This window comes from Mesocricetus auratus, unplaced genomic scaffold, assembly GCF_017639785.1.
Source record: "Mesocricetus auratus isolate SY011 unplaced genomic scaffold, BCM_Maur_2.0 Super-Scaffold_100008, whole genome shotgun sequence".
NCBI lineage: Eukaryota > Metazoa > Chordata > Mammalia > Rodentia > Cricetidae > Mesocricetus > Mesocricetus auratus.
Window position 1 is genome coordinate 45627151 of NW_024429192.1, and position 16318 is coordinate 45643468.

General features: G+C 39.5%; 1 protein-coding gene across 2 annotated transcripts in view; it reads left to right on the plus strand.

The window, feature by feature from the left end:
- The window catches only part of Nectin3 (nectin cell adhesion molecule 3), a 91786-nt gene that overhangs the window by 57521 nt on the left and 17947 nt on the right, over positions 1–16318 (plus strand). Inside the window, exon 8 of one of the 2 annotated variants that reach the window (XM_040750741.1) lies at positions 2396–2559. The exons of the other annotated variant lie outside the window; for it this stretch is intronic. Coding sequence (XP_040606675.1) covers positions 2396–2476 — 81 coding nt within the window. The 3' untranslated portion in view covers positions 2477–2559. Of the gene's footprint in view, positions 1–2395; positions 2560–16318 lie in introns of those variants that run through there. 2 annotated transcript variants of the gene reach the window in all.

Consider the following 16318-nt stretch of genomic DNA (forward strand, 5'->3'; position numbering starts at 1 on the left):
AATATAGAAAATGCCAGCAATTAAAACATAGGCCATAATTTTCGACAAAACCATATTTCAAAATAAGAATTAAAGGTGTCAGTCAGTACCTGAAAGGGTTTGATTCAAGGACTCTACAGATACTGGTATGCTTAGAATCCTGACATGAAATTTAAGGCACAGGGTTTTGCAGATCTTCTAAGTACTTTAAATCATATGTGTCCCACATGTGACCACAGAATCAACTAACCAGGGCTCATAGGGGTTCATAAATAGAAACTGAAATGACAATCGGGGAGCCTGTATGGCTCTGACATAGGTCCTCTGTGTATATATATATATATCTTGTTGTTGTAGTTTGGTGTTCTTATGGGACTCCTGCAAGTGGGACTGCAAGTGGGACTGTAAGCGTTTCGGGATGGGTCGGAACAGGATGGAACAGGAGTGGGTCAGGTATTCTGGCACTCGGGAGCCACAGGATACTGAGTGTTACATAGCTCAGGTGGAAAGGTATCCTGGAGCTCGGGAGCCAAGGACCACCACAGGTTGCAGTAAGCTTGGCAGCTTACAGCCTTGCCTCAGAGAAAGGCTTCTCCGGTGTATCAGTGTGTTTCTTTGGCTCTGCTCAGGGTGTGTTTCTTTGACTGGTCCCTTTTCCCTACAGGGACAGGGGTTTATCTCTGAATATTTTGACTGCTTAGGGGACCCTACTCCTACTGGGCTGCCTTATTGAACCTTATTATGAGAGTATGTCCCTAGACTTCTTATGCCATATTTGGTTTACCCCTGGGAGGCTTGGTCTTTTCTGAAGGAAATGGAAGAGGAGTGGGAAGTTAGGAGGGAGAGACTGGGAAGAGGAGAGATGGGAAACTTCAGTCAGGATATAATATGTGAGAGAAGAACAAATACATAAATTAATTTTTAAAAAATGAAGCCATCTCTGGCTTGCTTAGTTTAATGTGTTTATAAATAGATGTTATTCTGAGTGTTTGAAACAATAAGAAATAATCGGGGTGGATATTGAGGCATTTATAAAAAATTGTACTGTTGAAATTCCTTTAACATTTTCAGCCATAGTTGATTGACTCTGTGAATGTGGAGCCTACAGATAAGGAAATTATACTATATAACTATATGAAATTAATTTCAATATACATATTGGTGGAGAAATCTTTAAAACACCAAAATGTAAAAAAAAAATTAAAGGTAATCAAATAGCTAGAAAAACTAGGAAACATTGGTTTAGGGTACAGTGGTCTTGACCAATTTATGTGTAAACTGTCAATAATTATTCATTTACAAACTAAATTATTCTAGTTTCTTAAATGTATTTGGGAGTCTTCCACCTAGTACCCTTGGTAACCTGTCAGTTGAGTTTCCATAGCTACTAAGGTAGCATGCTACAAATTTCCTGCTCCAAAGCATGTGGTAGACATACTTATCATACTAGGTCCCAGCTATATGTTTCTCACCATTGATTACATTTGATGTGGCATGGGTCCAAATTAATGTAGTTGTTTACTTGGTAAAGCAAGATGTTCATCTATTCAGTCTCACATACAGTAGTTTACTTGACCTACTAGCATTTCCTGAACTGCAAATGTGTTCCAAGCAAACAATTAGCCTATCGGTGAGTCATTTTTTCTTCTTTTGAATCTTATTTTATAATGTACTGTTTCTGTGGCCAGGAAGATTAAAGGATTAATCTTTTTTTAAAAAATTACATTTTTATTATTTATAAGGGGTCTTATGCTATGGCCAACAAGGAGGAATTATTTCTTACCACCATCTGGGGAGTGAACTCAGGTCATGAGGCTTGATGTCAAGTGCTCTCACCCATAGAGCCATCTTGCTGGCCCTAAAATCTAAAATGTTAGTCTGGTAATTCAGTCTAACATCATTTTATCATTTGATGAGTTAATAAAACTGACTACTTGAAGGTGGTGTTGCATTAAGACTGACTTGTGAAGCAACCTTGTTTCTAATTTAAATTTAAACTTAAAAATAAATTTAAATAAATAAATAATAAAAAAACAAGTAAACAGACACATGACAAAGGTGCTTACAGCCTAAAAAAAAAAAGAGTATTTTTCAAAAACCATTGGATGAGTTAAGTGTCACAACCAGCCATTGTTCCTTTTTTGTTATTAACAAATATATTTGTAACATATGTACACATCACAGGATCGGCTCCTGTGATGATTTCCATGGCAACCAAGCAGTAACTTAAAGTTTCTCTCAAATCATTTAGCCTGACATATGTAACTTTCTAAGAAACCCAGCTTGAGTCTTTTAACATTTCTAAGAATTGCATTCTTGCTTATCTGTCTTTTCCTATAGAGCCAAACTCTTTAGGACAGTTGCTTTATATTCCCTTGATTTGTAGATATAATTGTTGTATTGTTTTGTGACACAGGCTGACCTGAAGGTGAAGATGCAGGAAGAGAGATTCCATGAGCACTCACTTTACAGAAGACTTTATTATGAACGGGTATAAGAAGTGACAGTGTTAATGTTTGTAACCCTAGCTGTAGGTAAAAGAAGTCACTTCTTCATTTAGAATAAAGTATTTTTAATTCACTTATTTTTACTTATGTATATGGATGTTTTATCTTAAGTGTATCACATACATGCAGAAGTGAGAAGGAGTTGGTAGATCCCCTGGAACTGGAGTTACAGACATTGTTAGCCTTCCTGTGGTTGTTAAGATCCAAAGTCAAGCCCTATGGAAGAGAAGCTAGTTCTCTTAATTGCCCTAAAGTTGAGTTTTGAAAGCTCCTTCTTGAATTACCTCTGAACTTCTTTTCCTGTGAGAAAATGATACAGGTTTTCTCACATACCTGAATAACCAAATTAAGTTATAGAGAAAAGGTTCGTTTTGTCTCACTGTTGAGGAGATTCGTGAGCTTGCTTGGTGGTGTTTCCCATGGCATTCTCCTGAAGTGGAGAGGGAGTAAAAGAGAACTTTTTTTTCTCATGGACAGGAAGCAGAGGAGAGAGGGAACAGTCCCATAATTTCATATTACACTTCTCCTACTAGGCTACCACCTCCCCATAGCACCATCCTAGGAACCAGTCCTCTAACACATGGGCTTTCGGGGACATTCGCAATCCACACTAGCACCAGTAGCTCACGCTTGGCAGCCATACTCTTAGCAGTACTCTACCCATGTCTTTATTCTGCTTAGTGCTCAGTTTCAAGAGCTGCTGCTAATCCCAGATGCTCCTGAGTCTTCCTGTAGAGCAGTGTAACACAAACAAATGCTACTTCCCACAGGTGGTTGGTTTTTCCCAACCTTTTTTTTCTCCTTTTTTAATTTAAATTAGAAACAAGCTTGTTTTACATATTAGTCCCAATTCCCTCTCCCTCCCCTCCTCCCCTACCCCCTACCAACCTCCTATCCCATACCCTTTCTGCTCCCCAGGGAGGGTGAGGCCTATGGGGCCTGTCCCTTTTACTGAGATATGACTGGATATCAGGTATGTGTACACCAAGCAAATTAATTGTACTAGAAAACAAAAACATGAAATATAAAAAGCATTAAGTTGGGCTTACAATCAAAAATTAGTATTTTAAAGACCACCCTTAAGAAAACAAAAAGTAGACCAAAGGTTAGGAAGAATATTATATCAGACAAAAAAATATCAGAATTACACATGTCAAAAGAATTATATATGAAGTCATACAACTCAATAAGAGAAAGACAGGGTGACCCTGCTTTTAAGAAATGGAAAGAAGACTCATGTAGCTATTCTTATCAGAGAAATGTGTTAATAGCATATAGTAAATACTGATATATTCAGCATCATTAATCACCAGAAACATAAATTAAATGGAAGTGAAAGCCAGTTGATTTTAATGGGTATCTGTTACTACCAGTTAGATTGGCTAAAACCAAAATGATTGACTGATTGATTGATTACTATCATAATACTGACCCCTGATTTACTTTTTGTAAGTTTACTCTGCTGTTCATTTAGTTTATAGTAAACAATTTGTAGTTGGTCTTCTCCATTATTTTTAGCCCAGTATGTACATTATTCTTATTTTCTGTTCTATCTTGAAGAATTGCATATAATAGGAAGCCTATATGTCATTGTTCTTAGGGCATGTAGGGACTAATCTTTATTTAGACTAATCTAGAAGACTTACTCTTAATGTGTCTGTGAGGCATTTCTAGAAAGATTTAACAGAGGAGAAAGGCTTCCTTCCCCTCAATGTGGGTTGCACCATTCCATGGGCTGGGCTCCCAGACAGAATGACAACACAGAGCACCAGCATTCATGTCTCTTTCCTATGGACTCATGTCACCTGCTCCTGTTTCCCACCACGATAGACTTGGTCCCCCTCAAACCAAACGCCCGAGTAAACATTCCCTTCTTTCGTTGCTATTGTCAGACAGAGAAAAGTAACTAATATGGGGTTTCCTTGCCCCTTCTCCTGGTATGGTTCTTACATCAAAGACCTATCATGGTCAAGACTTGGGCTCTACAAAGTGACTCCATTCTCTACTACTGAGGAAACCTGTCCTCATGTCCTCACGGTAGTTTCCTGTAATTAGCTAACTATTGGCAATCCACTTTTGTGTGTGTGAAGTATATTCTAAGATTGCTAGCAGATTTGCCAAAGGAGAGACTTAGAGCATATGGCAAACTGAACCCTGCACTGCGTCAGATACCACTAGAGACCTCAGAAACCAGTCTTTTCTTCAGGTAAAAATTCCTCTAACACTGTCCCACATCAAAAGTTAGTCACTGTGCCTTAATTAAAACACTTAGAATAATATTTTGTATCTCAAGAGATCCCATTCTCCTATTCATCTCAAAAATCATGGACTGAAGAGATGGTTTAGTGCTTAAGAGCACTGGCTGTTCTTCTAGTACCAACATGGCGCTTCACAACTATCTCTAACTTGATTTCTGGCTACTTTGGCAGAGGGCGTCCTCACGGTATACAGGCACACATGCAGGCAAAATACCAGTGCATAAATAATAAACTTGCTAGAAAATTAGAAATACAGTTTTCTTTCAATTTTTTTTTTCTTTAGGTAGGATCTATGTAACCTAAGGATGACCTTAAACTTCTGATCGTTCTGCCTCCACCTTCCAAGTGCTGGGCTTATACACATATACCACCACATTAGATTTTGGTGTTGGGAACCAAACTCAAGGCTTCATATATGCTAGACAAGCACTCTACCTACTGAGCTACATTCTCAGCCCCTTCCAATTTCATGAGTCACCATTGTCATTGTTATAAGTGTTAATATTCTCTTTGGCATTTTAAGCTATAATAATTAAGAATATATATATATTTACACACATATATATATTTGAATCCATATGCTGTTAGTTCATACCTTAAATGCTTATAGTAGCCCTTCAGAAATTGTTTTATACATTTCAGAATACTTAAGTTCTCTTATTGACTTTTACATTTTTTTAAACCAATCTGAATGTTCCTTTATGTCCATTCTTTATATAATATATCTTCCTTCTATGGACTATCTATCAAAATATGGTTTAGTGTATATCATGTTATAGTTTTTAAGGGCAAAATAAAAACATCAGGGTAGTAAATGCTAAAATAATTTAGTTATATTCCTCTTTCCTAATCTTTGTACTTCTAGCTAAGTGATCTACTTCCACTTGTGTGTGTATGTGTGTGCGCGCACGTGTGTGTGTGTGTGTGTGTGTGTGTGTGTGTGTGTGTGCGCGCGTGCACACCTGCATGCATGTGTGGTACAGCCAGCTACAATCCTTATTTCATCCCCTTTCAATCCAACCACTTTCTATGCCATGATACTTTATTAAATTAATTATCTTTTCTCCTTCAAATATAACCTTTATTTTTGAGCAGTGTTTCAGTGTGTTGCCAACTTTTCATTTACAGTTAAGACTCTGAATCTTATAATTATTATTGCCTTTTGCTAGGTTGAGAAATCATGAAACCAGCTTAAAGCAAAAGCAGAAGATGGTTAGTTAGTTAGTTATCAAAAGTGGGATTCCAGCTCTCCTCTTCATGTATAAAGACAGTCTTCTGTAACTCCCAACCCTCTATTAGGAAGCTAAGGAACTCCCTTAAAACCAACTTGGATGCTTTTTACATGTGTGTGAGGTAATTAATTGACTACTTTGCACAAGCATCACCTCTTATGCACAATAGGAGACACTAGTTATGGAATACCAGATTAATGATAATTATTTTTCTAGAACATTATATGGGAAATTGCCTGGTTTTAGTTGCAGCTAAATGTGTTAAATAAAATAACTTTAAAGTCTCTTCTAAGGTGAAATTACACACATAAAATGTGTATAATATAATTAAAATATTTATTTCTTTATTTTTTATGTAGACTTTTAAATAATTGTTATGAAACTTTTTAAGTGATCCTATTTACTACAGTAACCAGTTCTTAGCTATCCATACTGAGAAGACACTAAAATACAGATAATTGAATTCCACCGTTAATTCAGAAACCAATAACCTGAGCTCATTCTCCAAAGGAGTTCTTCCTGAGCTACTGCACGTGGCTCCTGCAGCACTGGGATAAGCTTGGTTATTCCGAGGGAAACAACAGTCTCTGGTTTTATGAGCTTATAGAAGACAAACATTTATTGCTGTGCCCAGGGTCTGCTGCAGTTCTTGGCAGCGACCCAGGCAGTTTTCTCTGTTGGTTGACTAGCTCAGTTACACAACAGTTCATATTCCTGCAGCCACTGGAGACAACCCAAGGGCTTTTGGGAAGCTTTGCCCCATGATTCTATGCAGCTTTAGGTGCCTTCTTCCTTAACCTGCTTGAGTAGTTCATACCCATCACATAACTTCAAGGGCAAGAAAGAATGTAATTGAAATTCCTAGAAAGAGAAGGGACCTGTATAACAGCAAAGAATACATATCTACCATGATCCTTTTCTGATCCTTGTCTTTTTTTTTTATAACATGATTCATGAAGAACAAAAAGAACAGCCCGCCAACAATTTGAGCTATGTCCAAAGTGAACTCAGAACAACTCATCCACCCATTTTCTTTGTAGAGAATTTAGAAGGATCTCATCCAGCTACAATCGGGGGCACTGCAGCTGCCTTCCCAAACTGGAACTGAGGGAATCAGCTTTCTCATATTATGCCTGTGTTATTGGAGGTTGCTATTTGAGTTGGTTATTTTCAGGTGTTTCATATCTTATTTAAAAAGCACTCACATTGTAAATTGGCAAGTAAATTTATTAAAACGCCAAGCGATAATCCAGTTCAGACATAATGCATTTAAAGAAATTCTTTAAATGCAAATGAACTATATACTCAAAGACATCAGTTGTTTTCTGGGGTTTCCTTTTAAAGGATTCTGAAGCAAGAAGAGTTGGTTGCTAAGGGGTGAGTGTACATGAATCTATTTTGATTGGCTAGCTTGATTGTGTGAGACTTTGTTTACTGAACATGTCCCTTCCCAAGATGCATCTGATTTTAAATCATATGCATACCCGATTATGATTATGGTTAGCATGGATTTTTCCTTAACTTTTTTTCGATATTTTTTATTTTTAAATTTAAATTTAAATTAGAAACAAGGTTGCTTCACATGTCAATTCCAGGTCCCTCTCCGTTTCCCTCCCCTCCTCCCGTGCCCTCCCACCAACCCCCCCAATATCCCCTCATTTCCCCAGGGAGGGCGAGGCCCTCCATGGGGGTGTCCATAGTCTGTCATTTCATCCAGGACAGGGCCTGGACCCTCCCCCAAGAGTTCAGGGTGAGAGTGCATCTCTCACTGTTGGATGGGAGTCCAAAGTCCATTTGTATACCCAGGATAAATACTCCTCTATTACCCAAGGCTTAATAGATTACCTAGGCCTCCTCACTGACACCCACATTCAGAGGGTCTTGATCAGTCCCATGCTGGATTCCCAGGCATCAGTCTGGGATTCAAGAGCTAACCCTTGTCAGGTCAGCTGTTTCTGGGGGTTAAACCAGCCCAGTCTTAATGCCTTTGGTCATCAGTCCTCCCTCTCTCTCACTGGATTTCTTGAGTTCAGCACAGTGCTTAGCCGTGGAAGTCTGCCTCTTCCATCAGCCACTGAATGAAGGTTCTGTTTCCCAGACTCTCTGGTCATGGGATTGTAGGCTGGCACCCCCCAGATCTATGTCTAAAATCCATATATGAGAGAGTACATGCCATGTTTCTCTTTTTGTGACTGGGTTACCTCACTCAGGATGGTTTCTTCTAGTGCCATCCATTTGCCTGCAAATTTCAGGATTCCATTGTGTTTTTCTGCTGAATAGTACTCCATTGTGTAAATGTACCACATTTTCTCTATCCATGGCTTCAGTTGAAGGGCATCTAGTTTGCTTCCTAGTTCTGGCTATTACAAATAATGCTGCTATGAACATAGTGGAACAGACATCCTTGTTGTATGAATTTTCCTTAACTTTTTAAGAAGTGAACTTTTCACTCAGGACAGTTTTCTTTATTGTGAATGTATCCAAAATCAGTTCAGACCAGATCAGTTCGCTGCCTCCAGTGTCCTGATATGTTCTGTATAAGTTTAAATAGGAACTGGCCACCAAGAGGGGAGTTATAAAGGCTTCCAGAAAATAGTGACTTAATCCATCATTTAAAATGGATGTATCTGTGGTTTGATGCAAGTGTGTTCCCTGAGTTGCTAGCTCTGTTAGAGAGATGTGTGTTCCAAGTTGCTATTCTCGGGATTACCTACCTTACTGTTTTTTGGTAACTACCTGATATTTATCTGATCTGAGATCCTCTGGAATCCTATCTATATTAGTATCTGCCATAAGAGACACCATGTTCTTTATTTGGCATGGGAAGGATGGAAGGTGGAAGTAAAGTAAAGATAGGTTGGTGATAAAAAGTACAAAACATTAGTTGTTCCTCTGCAACCCTTTACTCCTACATGACTACACTCGTGCACATACTGGCATCATCAATGGGCTCAGTATATTTTTAGAACACTTGAAGTTGCGGAATAGTAGTGTTGGTGATAAGGGAGAAGAGGAGAGGGAATGGGGGAATGGACCTGATCAAAGCACATTATATATTTATGTGAAATTCTCAAACAAAAAAATTTGTTGTAAGCAATGTTGTTAATTAGGGAACCAGGACCAGCTCAATAGATGGAGCACAAACCATGGAGAGCACATAAGTCGTAGTTTATTATAGCAAGGCCAAAAGGGGGGAGACAGACATGAGAGAGAATAAGGTAAGAGAGAAGAGGAGAAAGAGAGGGTGAGAGTAAGGGAAGATGAGAAGATGAGAGAACATAAGTGGGCAGGGGTCTGTCCTTTAAAGGGGTCCTTTGCACCTGTGTGCAGACTAGTTCTCATGGAACTCTGGGCTGACCAGAGTGCTGCCTGAGTGAATCCTGCCAGGTAACAGGGCAGGCCAGTGTAATGCCTGAACCTTTCAAGCAATGTTGTATACTGAGTATGACTTAGATAGCAGTTGCTGTCTCAGGTCAGAATTACTGTCTTCCTATTGGGAAGGAAACTGAGACTCTGAGGTTTGTTAAAGAAAACTACTCAGAAATAGATAAGCAGGCCATGGGCAGGTTTATGTAGAAACAACCAGAAGAGAACATGAAGGTCCCACTACAGCAGAATGTACAGGGGAGAGAATTGCCTGGGTCCAGCTGTATCAGTCGTATGCTGCAAGAGCCATCTATCCTGGACTGATGGAGGAGTGTGGATCAGGGAAGTCCTAGCTACCTGAGAGGACATTAAGAATGAGATGGAGACATCTTGTCATTTCAGGAAGGCTCACAGTCCATACTGGAGACACAGGGTTTATTCAAGTGTCCTCTTAAATAGCTTTCTCAAAGTGGGGGTACTGGCAGGAGAAATCTATTATTATGTATATAGGACTGACTAGAAAACACCTTCTTTAACCCTAGAGATGGTTCTCAATGCACATACAGCAGCTCTCAGACCTCCCTTAATCCTTGTCTTCAGGTGGGGCTCCCTGGCCCCCAGGCAAGTCCTACTAGCCTCCTTGATGGGTGTGGGGCCTAGATCTATTGTTATGCAAACTAGAAGGCATTCCCCACTTTGGCCAGGCTATCCAAAGGTAACCAACCAACATCTAAAAGATAATAGGAGATTCGAGTTTCTGGAATTGAGCTGAGGACTATACTGAAATATCATATTCAGGCCCCGACAGAGAATAAGCATAACTATGAATAAGGTAGTGTTAATGAGAAACATAGGAACAGGCTGGGGTCAGTGGATGGAAATTACTGCAAGAAAACGGGAACAAGAAAGATTCTTGCTGAAGTCAGGCCTGCCTGATGGATCAAACACCACCTGGAAGGGAGGGCAAAGGCCACATTACAACAGTGGTTCTCTACCCTTAATACAGTTCCTCAAGTTGTGATGATTCCCAACCATACAATTATTTTGTTTCAACTTCATAACTGTAATTTTGATACGGTTATGAATCAAAATGTAAACATTGTTTGGAGATACAAGTTTGTCAAAGGGGTCATGACCACAGTTTGAGGACTACTGCAGTGGAGGATGAGAAATTTAGCCTGATTGTCTTAGCAAGGACTGAGGAGAACTGGATTATATAGGACTTGCACAAAGGAACCTAAGATGAAATTCAGAAATCAGGCTCAAGTTTAAAATGTCAAGCTAGATCTGTTGAGTCAGTTTTCCCAAGGTCATCTCTAATAGTTCCTGAGCTTGAGGTTTTCTTTTCCTTACTACCTACTAACATATGTTAATCCTAATTATAGTATCCACTTATGTCGAAATTTTAAATGAAAAGTGTTGTTCTAAGTGCTTTAAATGTATTAACTCATAATCCTTATAACCACCTTGTGTAGCACCGACCATTGTTTTAAGATGAGTAAGCTCCTAGAGTTACACCATCTCTTCATTGTCAGCCACCTGGAGGAGTGGGAATAGAACCCTGGCCAGAGCCCACGCTATAACCATTGATTTGTGAGTCAAGGAATACAGATTTAGATTAGTGGTTTAGTCTCCCACAGGTGAACCCTGAGCAAAATGCTTTCACCTCTCGGGAGCTTCGTTTCCTCATAGAAGAAGAGAGGTCATTTGTTTCTAGACAATTCCTGAGGTTCCTGCACTGGTGTTTTAGAATTGCTAAGATGGAAAGGTCAGGGTGAGCCTGCACCCTCTGATTCATCAGCTGAGGACAGTTTGAACCTCTGCCACTGTGCATCCTGTACCTTGCGAGTTTGCTCCCAGAAGACATCCGACTGCTGCAACTTAGTACATGTCCTTTCCCAGTGTATCAGGTGCCTAGCCTCTTTATGGGACATAGCCCATGGAACTGTGTTTGTTGCCATTGAAAGCTTTATACAGGGATATCATATGACCCTATTGTTCACATGGATTGACCCTCATAAGAAAAAAATTCTTAAAAACTGGCATGTATGCATGTGGACATAAGCGGTTAGTATATTGTATATGTATATCTATGACATCTAACAACACTAAAATATAAAGCCGTATATTTTCTTAAAACAATTCACATGATCATCTACCTTGCCTTGGTAAAAGGTCTGTTATACAGATTTGTAGTGAAGTACTTAAGGTGACTTCTTTTTTATAATATTTCACAAAATAAGAAAACATTTAGGTATTTTTCTGGATTTAGTCATTTAATGTTTTGTGCCTTCTTTTGAATTGAATACAGATCACCTAAAATATTTAAAAGTAAAGAAATTGATGGAGCTGGAGAGAAGGCTGAACTATTAAGAATTTTTAGTACCCACATCCATAATCTTCCAACGGCTTGTAACTCCAGTTCTATGATATCTAATAGCTTCTCCTGACCTCAAGGCACACTCATACATGGTGCACATAAATACTAGCATGGACACAGACACACATGATGCACATGCATGGGTACATATATACATATATACCCGAATACCCATGCACTTGAAATATAAAAAGAAAAGAACATGTGACAAAGATATTGAGGCTTTTTTTACAGGCATAATTTTTCTGGATATATGGCCACATTTTATGAGCTTCTCCATGCATTCTACAATAGCTACTTTAAATCCCAAACTCTTTCCCCTTGTGCATGTAGCAGCTGCTTCCTGCCATCATCTTCTGCTTCCTTTCCTCATTCCCTTGCTCTTATACCTCCTGCTTAGCACATGGAGCTGCTCACATGCACACATGTCAAACATCAGGCAGGCCCCTTGTTACTGTGATGCAGAGTCCTAAATATTGCTAAGTTAAAATACATTGAAATACCATAAGCATGTTTAAAGTTTGGATTAGGAAGACTAGAAATAAAAACAAAATCCTTTCCTCCCATGTTTACACATGAAAAGAGTCTGAAACTTAACCTGGATTTTATTTGACACAAAAGATAATTGGATTACTTGGCTTCATTCTTAATGGTCCTGTAATATTCATTAGAAACTTCTCCACCCACAAATTATCAGGTGGATGCTATTTTTCACTTTCTCCTGTCCCATTGATCTGCCCTGCTGTGTACAGATTGGCAGCTTCTTATTATTTTCTGTGGATTCCAGGGTGAAATTCTATACCACTCTTTAATCCTTGTATTGTGTTCTCAAACTTCCCAAAGGAGGATTTCAGCAAACTACTCCAAGCTATTTTGAGCGAAAGGTGATGAATTTTGTAGCTTTGAAAGCCTCTTACATTGAATGTGATCTCTTTTTTTCTATTACAAACAGCTTCCATATAGATGCCATATTCTTTAGGGGGAACAGAATGGGAAAGACTGGCCAGAGCAAATCATGATGCCTTAGTACATAGGTAGAGCTTGTTTCTTTGATGTGTTACCTGCTCTGGGTCTCTTGAGAAAAAGACCGTCACTCTTCTTTGGTCCAAGATGTTTTGTCTTCATTAACAAGGAAAGCCAATTTCTGGACCTGGGTTTTCCCCTCCTCTTCACATGAGCAAGCCCCTCATGTGATAACACTTAGCCCTCTCCTATTATGACATGTTTCAGACTGTGGGCACCTCTTCTGGATCTTTCTTTCACTTGTAATCATATGTGATCTTTTTCATCCGAGCTTTTCTATGGGGCCCATAAAGCCTTGTTCCTTTCTTTCAGGGCCTGACAGCCTTAGACCTTCTACCCCTCCTTCTGAACCTCACAGATATTTCAGTGTCATTAATACAACCCAAGAATTTCACCCCTTTGTCCCCTCCTGAAAACCAGTCATTTCCCCAGCAGCCAGGCCCCACAGCACACACCACCTTCCAGCTGACCTGGCATTCTCCTCCCTTTGCACCATTGTGTTCCTTGAGGGAACTTGACCCTGCTGACTCTAAGGTTCAACTGTAGTAATAGCTCTATTATGCACACTGATATCCTTTGACACACTGGTATACACCTTCGACCTGCAAAGCTTTATTGAATAGAATAAAAAGTTTGCAATTGTCAATAGTTTTTTTTTTTTTTCACATGCCTTCGGCTCCTGCTTGCATGGGTTACTTTAGGCCAATGGTGTTTTTTGTTTCCTTGTTTTCCCTTCTCTAGTCCCAGCTGTTAGTGACCAATTCCTGCACTCTGAAAGACGATGGGAACCTAGTTGTTTCACCATAACTACCACCATCATCTTCAACATCAAACTAGAGTCTCTAAGTCCTACTCTCATTGTTCTGGGGCTTGGGCCTCAAAGCCTTTCTTTGTGTGATCTGACCCTGCTATATCTAGTCCAGTACTTCCAATGCCCCCCGTGTGACCCCTCTCTTCCACCAATGGGTCCTTACTGCTACTGGTTAGCCTCCTCCTGGGATTAACTTACATTGTGTTACAAGAAATAAGCCAGGAACAGAAGGGCAAATTCTACAGGTTTAGAATCTCATATGTAGAATCTAAAACAATTTGGCCTATTACAAGTAGTTGAAAAGAAGGTACCAAAATAAAGTTTGATGGAAAGAATGTGTTCTACTCACCTACAGAAAAACAAAGGGACTATAGTTTGTAAGAATGTACTCTGTCTCAAAATAACTATAAAATTAAATTGTTTGAAGGTTTCAATACAAAGACTACCCTGATTTGACTGTTGCATATCCATGTTTCTAGTTATCAATTACATCTGGCTCTAATCATTTCAGATATTATGGGCCTACAGTATTCTGAGTACTATGATAAGTGAGGAAAATAAAGAGCAGAACATTGGCATATTGCTTCTGTCCAAAATGTCTTTCTTTGTTAACTATTTAAAAAGAAGACCCACATGAATCAGATTTATAAATTCCTGGTTGTCGCAGGCCCATGAGTTAGTTTTACCACTCTTAATAGAGTGTTACATATGTACAGCATCATAGTCAACTATGAATTACCAAGATACTCCCCTTTCATGGCTTTTCACAGATATCAAAAACAACATTTATATCCTATCTCAAGCCAGATTTCCCAAACACCCCAACATTTGTCTTTCATGCTGTCTGCATAGAACTGAAGGACAGGCTATTTCAGGGTACCTAATATTTTTCAAAGGAGATCTTCCAGGTGTGGCCAGTACCAACCAGAGTTATCTGCTGACTGGAGCTATTCCAATTTGTGCAGGGAGTAGGGTGCACAGAATTTCTGGGTGAGTATTCCACTAAGCATTGTGAGTTGATGTTCAGAAGTACATTTAGTTCTTTGTTAAATAATGGAAATGATTATGTCCTAACAGAATGACTGAGTCCTTTCCTCTCAAGTAATGGATTGTCATATTGCAATGGCATTTATTAGTCTCAGACTAAGTAGATGATCTTATTTGCAATGTTTTAGGAGCCAATAGTAAAATACTCCAACTCTGGACATGAATTATGTATGCATGAAAAGGCTTTTAACTGTCATTTATTCTTGGCAAGCAGGATTTCTTGCCTCAGCAATAGTAATATGTAATAAAGTAGGGCCGCTATGTAACAAATATGAACATTGTAGGGTGAACCAAGGGTAAGAAAAATGTTTACACACTCCTGTTACTAGATAGTTTATGCCCCATAGAAGAATTCCTCTCCTTGATGTCACCTGGTTCACTTTTCCAGTCACTTCTGCTGTCTGCTTGTACTTAATTCATAAGCTAATTTCCAGCACTGGGTTCCTTTCAGTAGGAGAAAGCGACATCTGGTCTTAGTACACTGCCTGTTGACACAGGTCCTTGGGTATGCTCACTTAGATAATAAATTGAATGTGAGGTTGAGTAAGACCTATATTAATGTATTAATGATCTCTAGAGAGGAATTGATGTCAGTTCTTATTTTAAGTTAGAGTATTTTACCATTCTTCATAAAGTTGTCTCTGACAAGGCTTCGGGCATATGCTTCAAGAATATGATTAGCAACATGGTATGTACTCACTCATAAGTGGATATTAGAGCAAAGGATAGCCAGACTACAATACACAACCCCAGAGAAGCTAGGAAACAAGGAGGACCCTAAGAGAGACATACATGGGCAACCCCACCCTGAGAAGGGGAAAGGATCAAGAACCCCTGAGTAAATTGGGGGCACAGGGGGAAGAAGAGGGAGGAGGAGAACATGAGGGATCAGGAATGTCTAGTTGGGGGAAGAATAGAGAAGGAGAGCAAGGAAGGAGATACCTTAGTAGATGGAACTATTATGGGCTTAACAAGAAATCTGGCACTAGGGAAATGTCCAGAGATCCACAAGGATGACACCAACTAAGAATCAATGACATAGTAGAGAGGCTACCTTAAATGTCTTCCCATATAAAGAGACTGATGACTACCTTAAATGTCATCATGGAGCCTTCATCCAGTAGCTGCTGGACACAGAAGCAGAGATTCACAGCTAAACGCTAAGCTGAACTCCAGGAATCCAGTAGTAGAGAGGAGGAGTGATGAGCAAAAGGGTCAAGACTATGCTAGGGAAACCCACAGAAACAGCTGACCTGAGCAAGTGGGAGCTCATGGTCCCTACTTTGAAAGCTGGGAAACCAGCATAAAACTAATCAGGCCTCCTGAACATGAATGTCAGTTGGAAGGCCTGGGCAGTCTGTGGGACCTCTGACAGTGGAACCAGTATTTATCTCTAGAGCACAAATGGGTGGCTTTGGGAGCCCATTCCCTATTGAAGGATACTCTTCCAGCCTAGATATTTGGGGGTGGGGGGGCTAGGTCCTGCCCCAAATGATGGGACAGACTTTGATAATCCCCCATGAGAGGCCTGAGGGTTGGTGGGGGGCATGGGAAGATGGGAGGAAGAGGAAACTGGGATTGATATGTAAAATAAGCTTGTTTTTAATTTAAATAAAAATTAATTTAAAAAGAATATGATTAGCATATGAGACTAAAGAGCAAAACAACTCCAAGCATAGGTCTTACAGCATTCTGATGTAAATGTGTGGTATGCA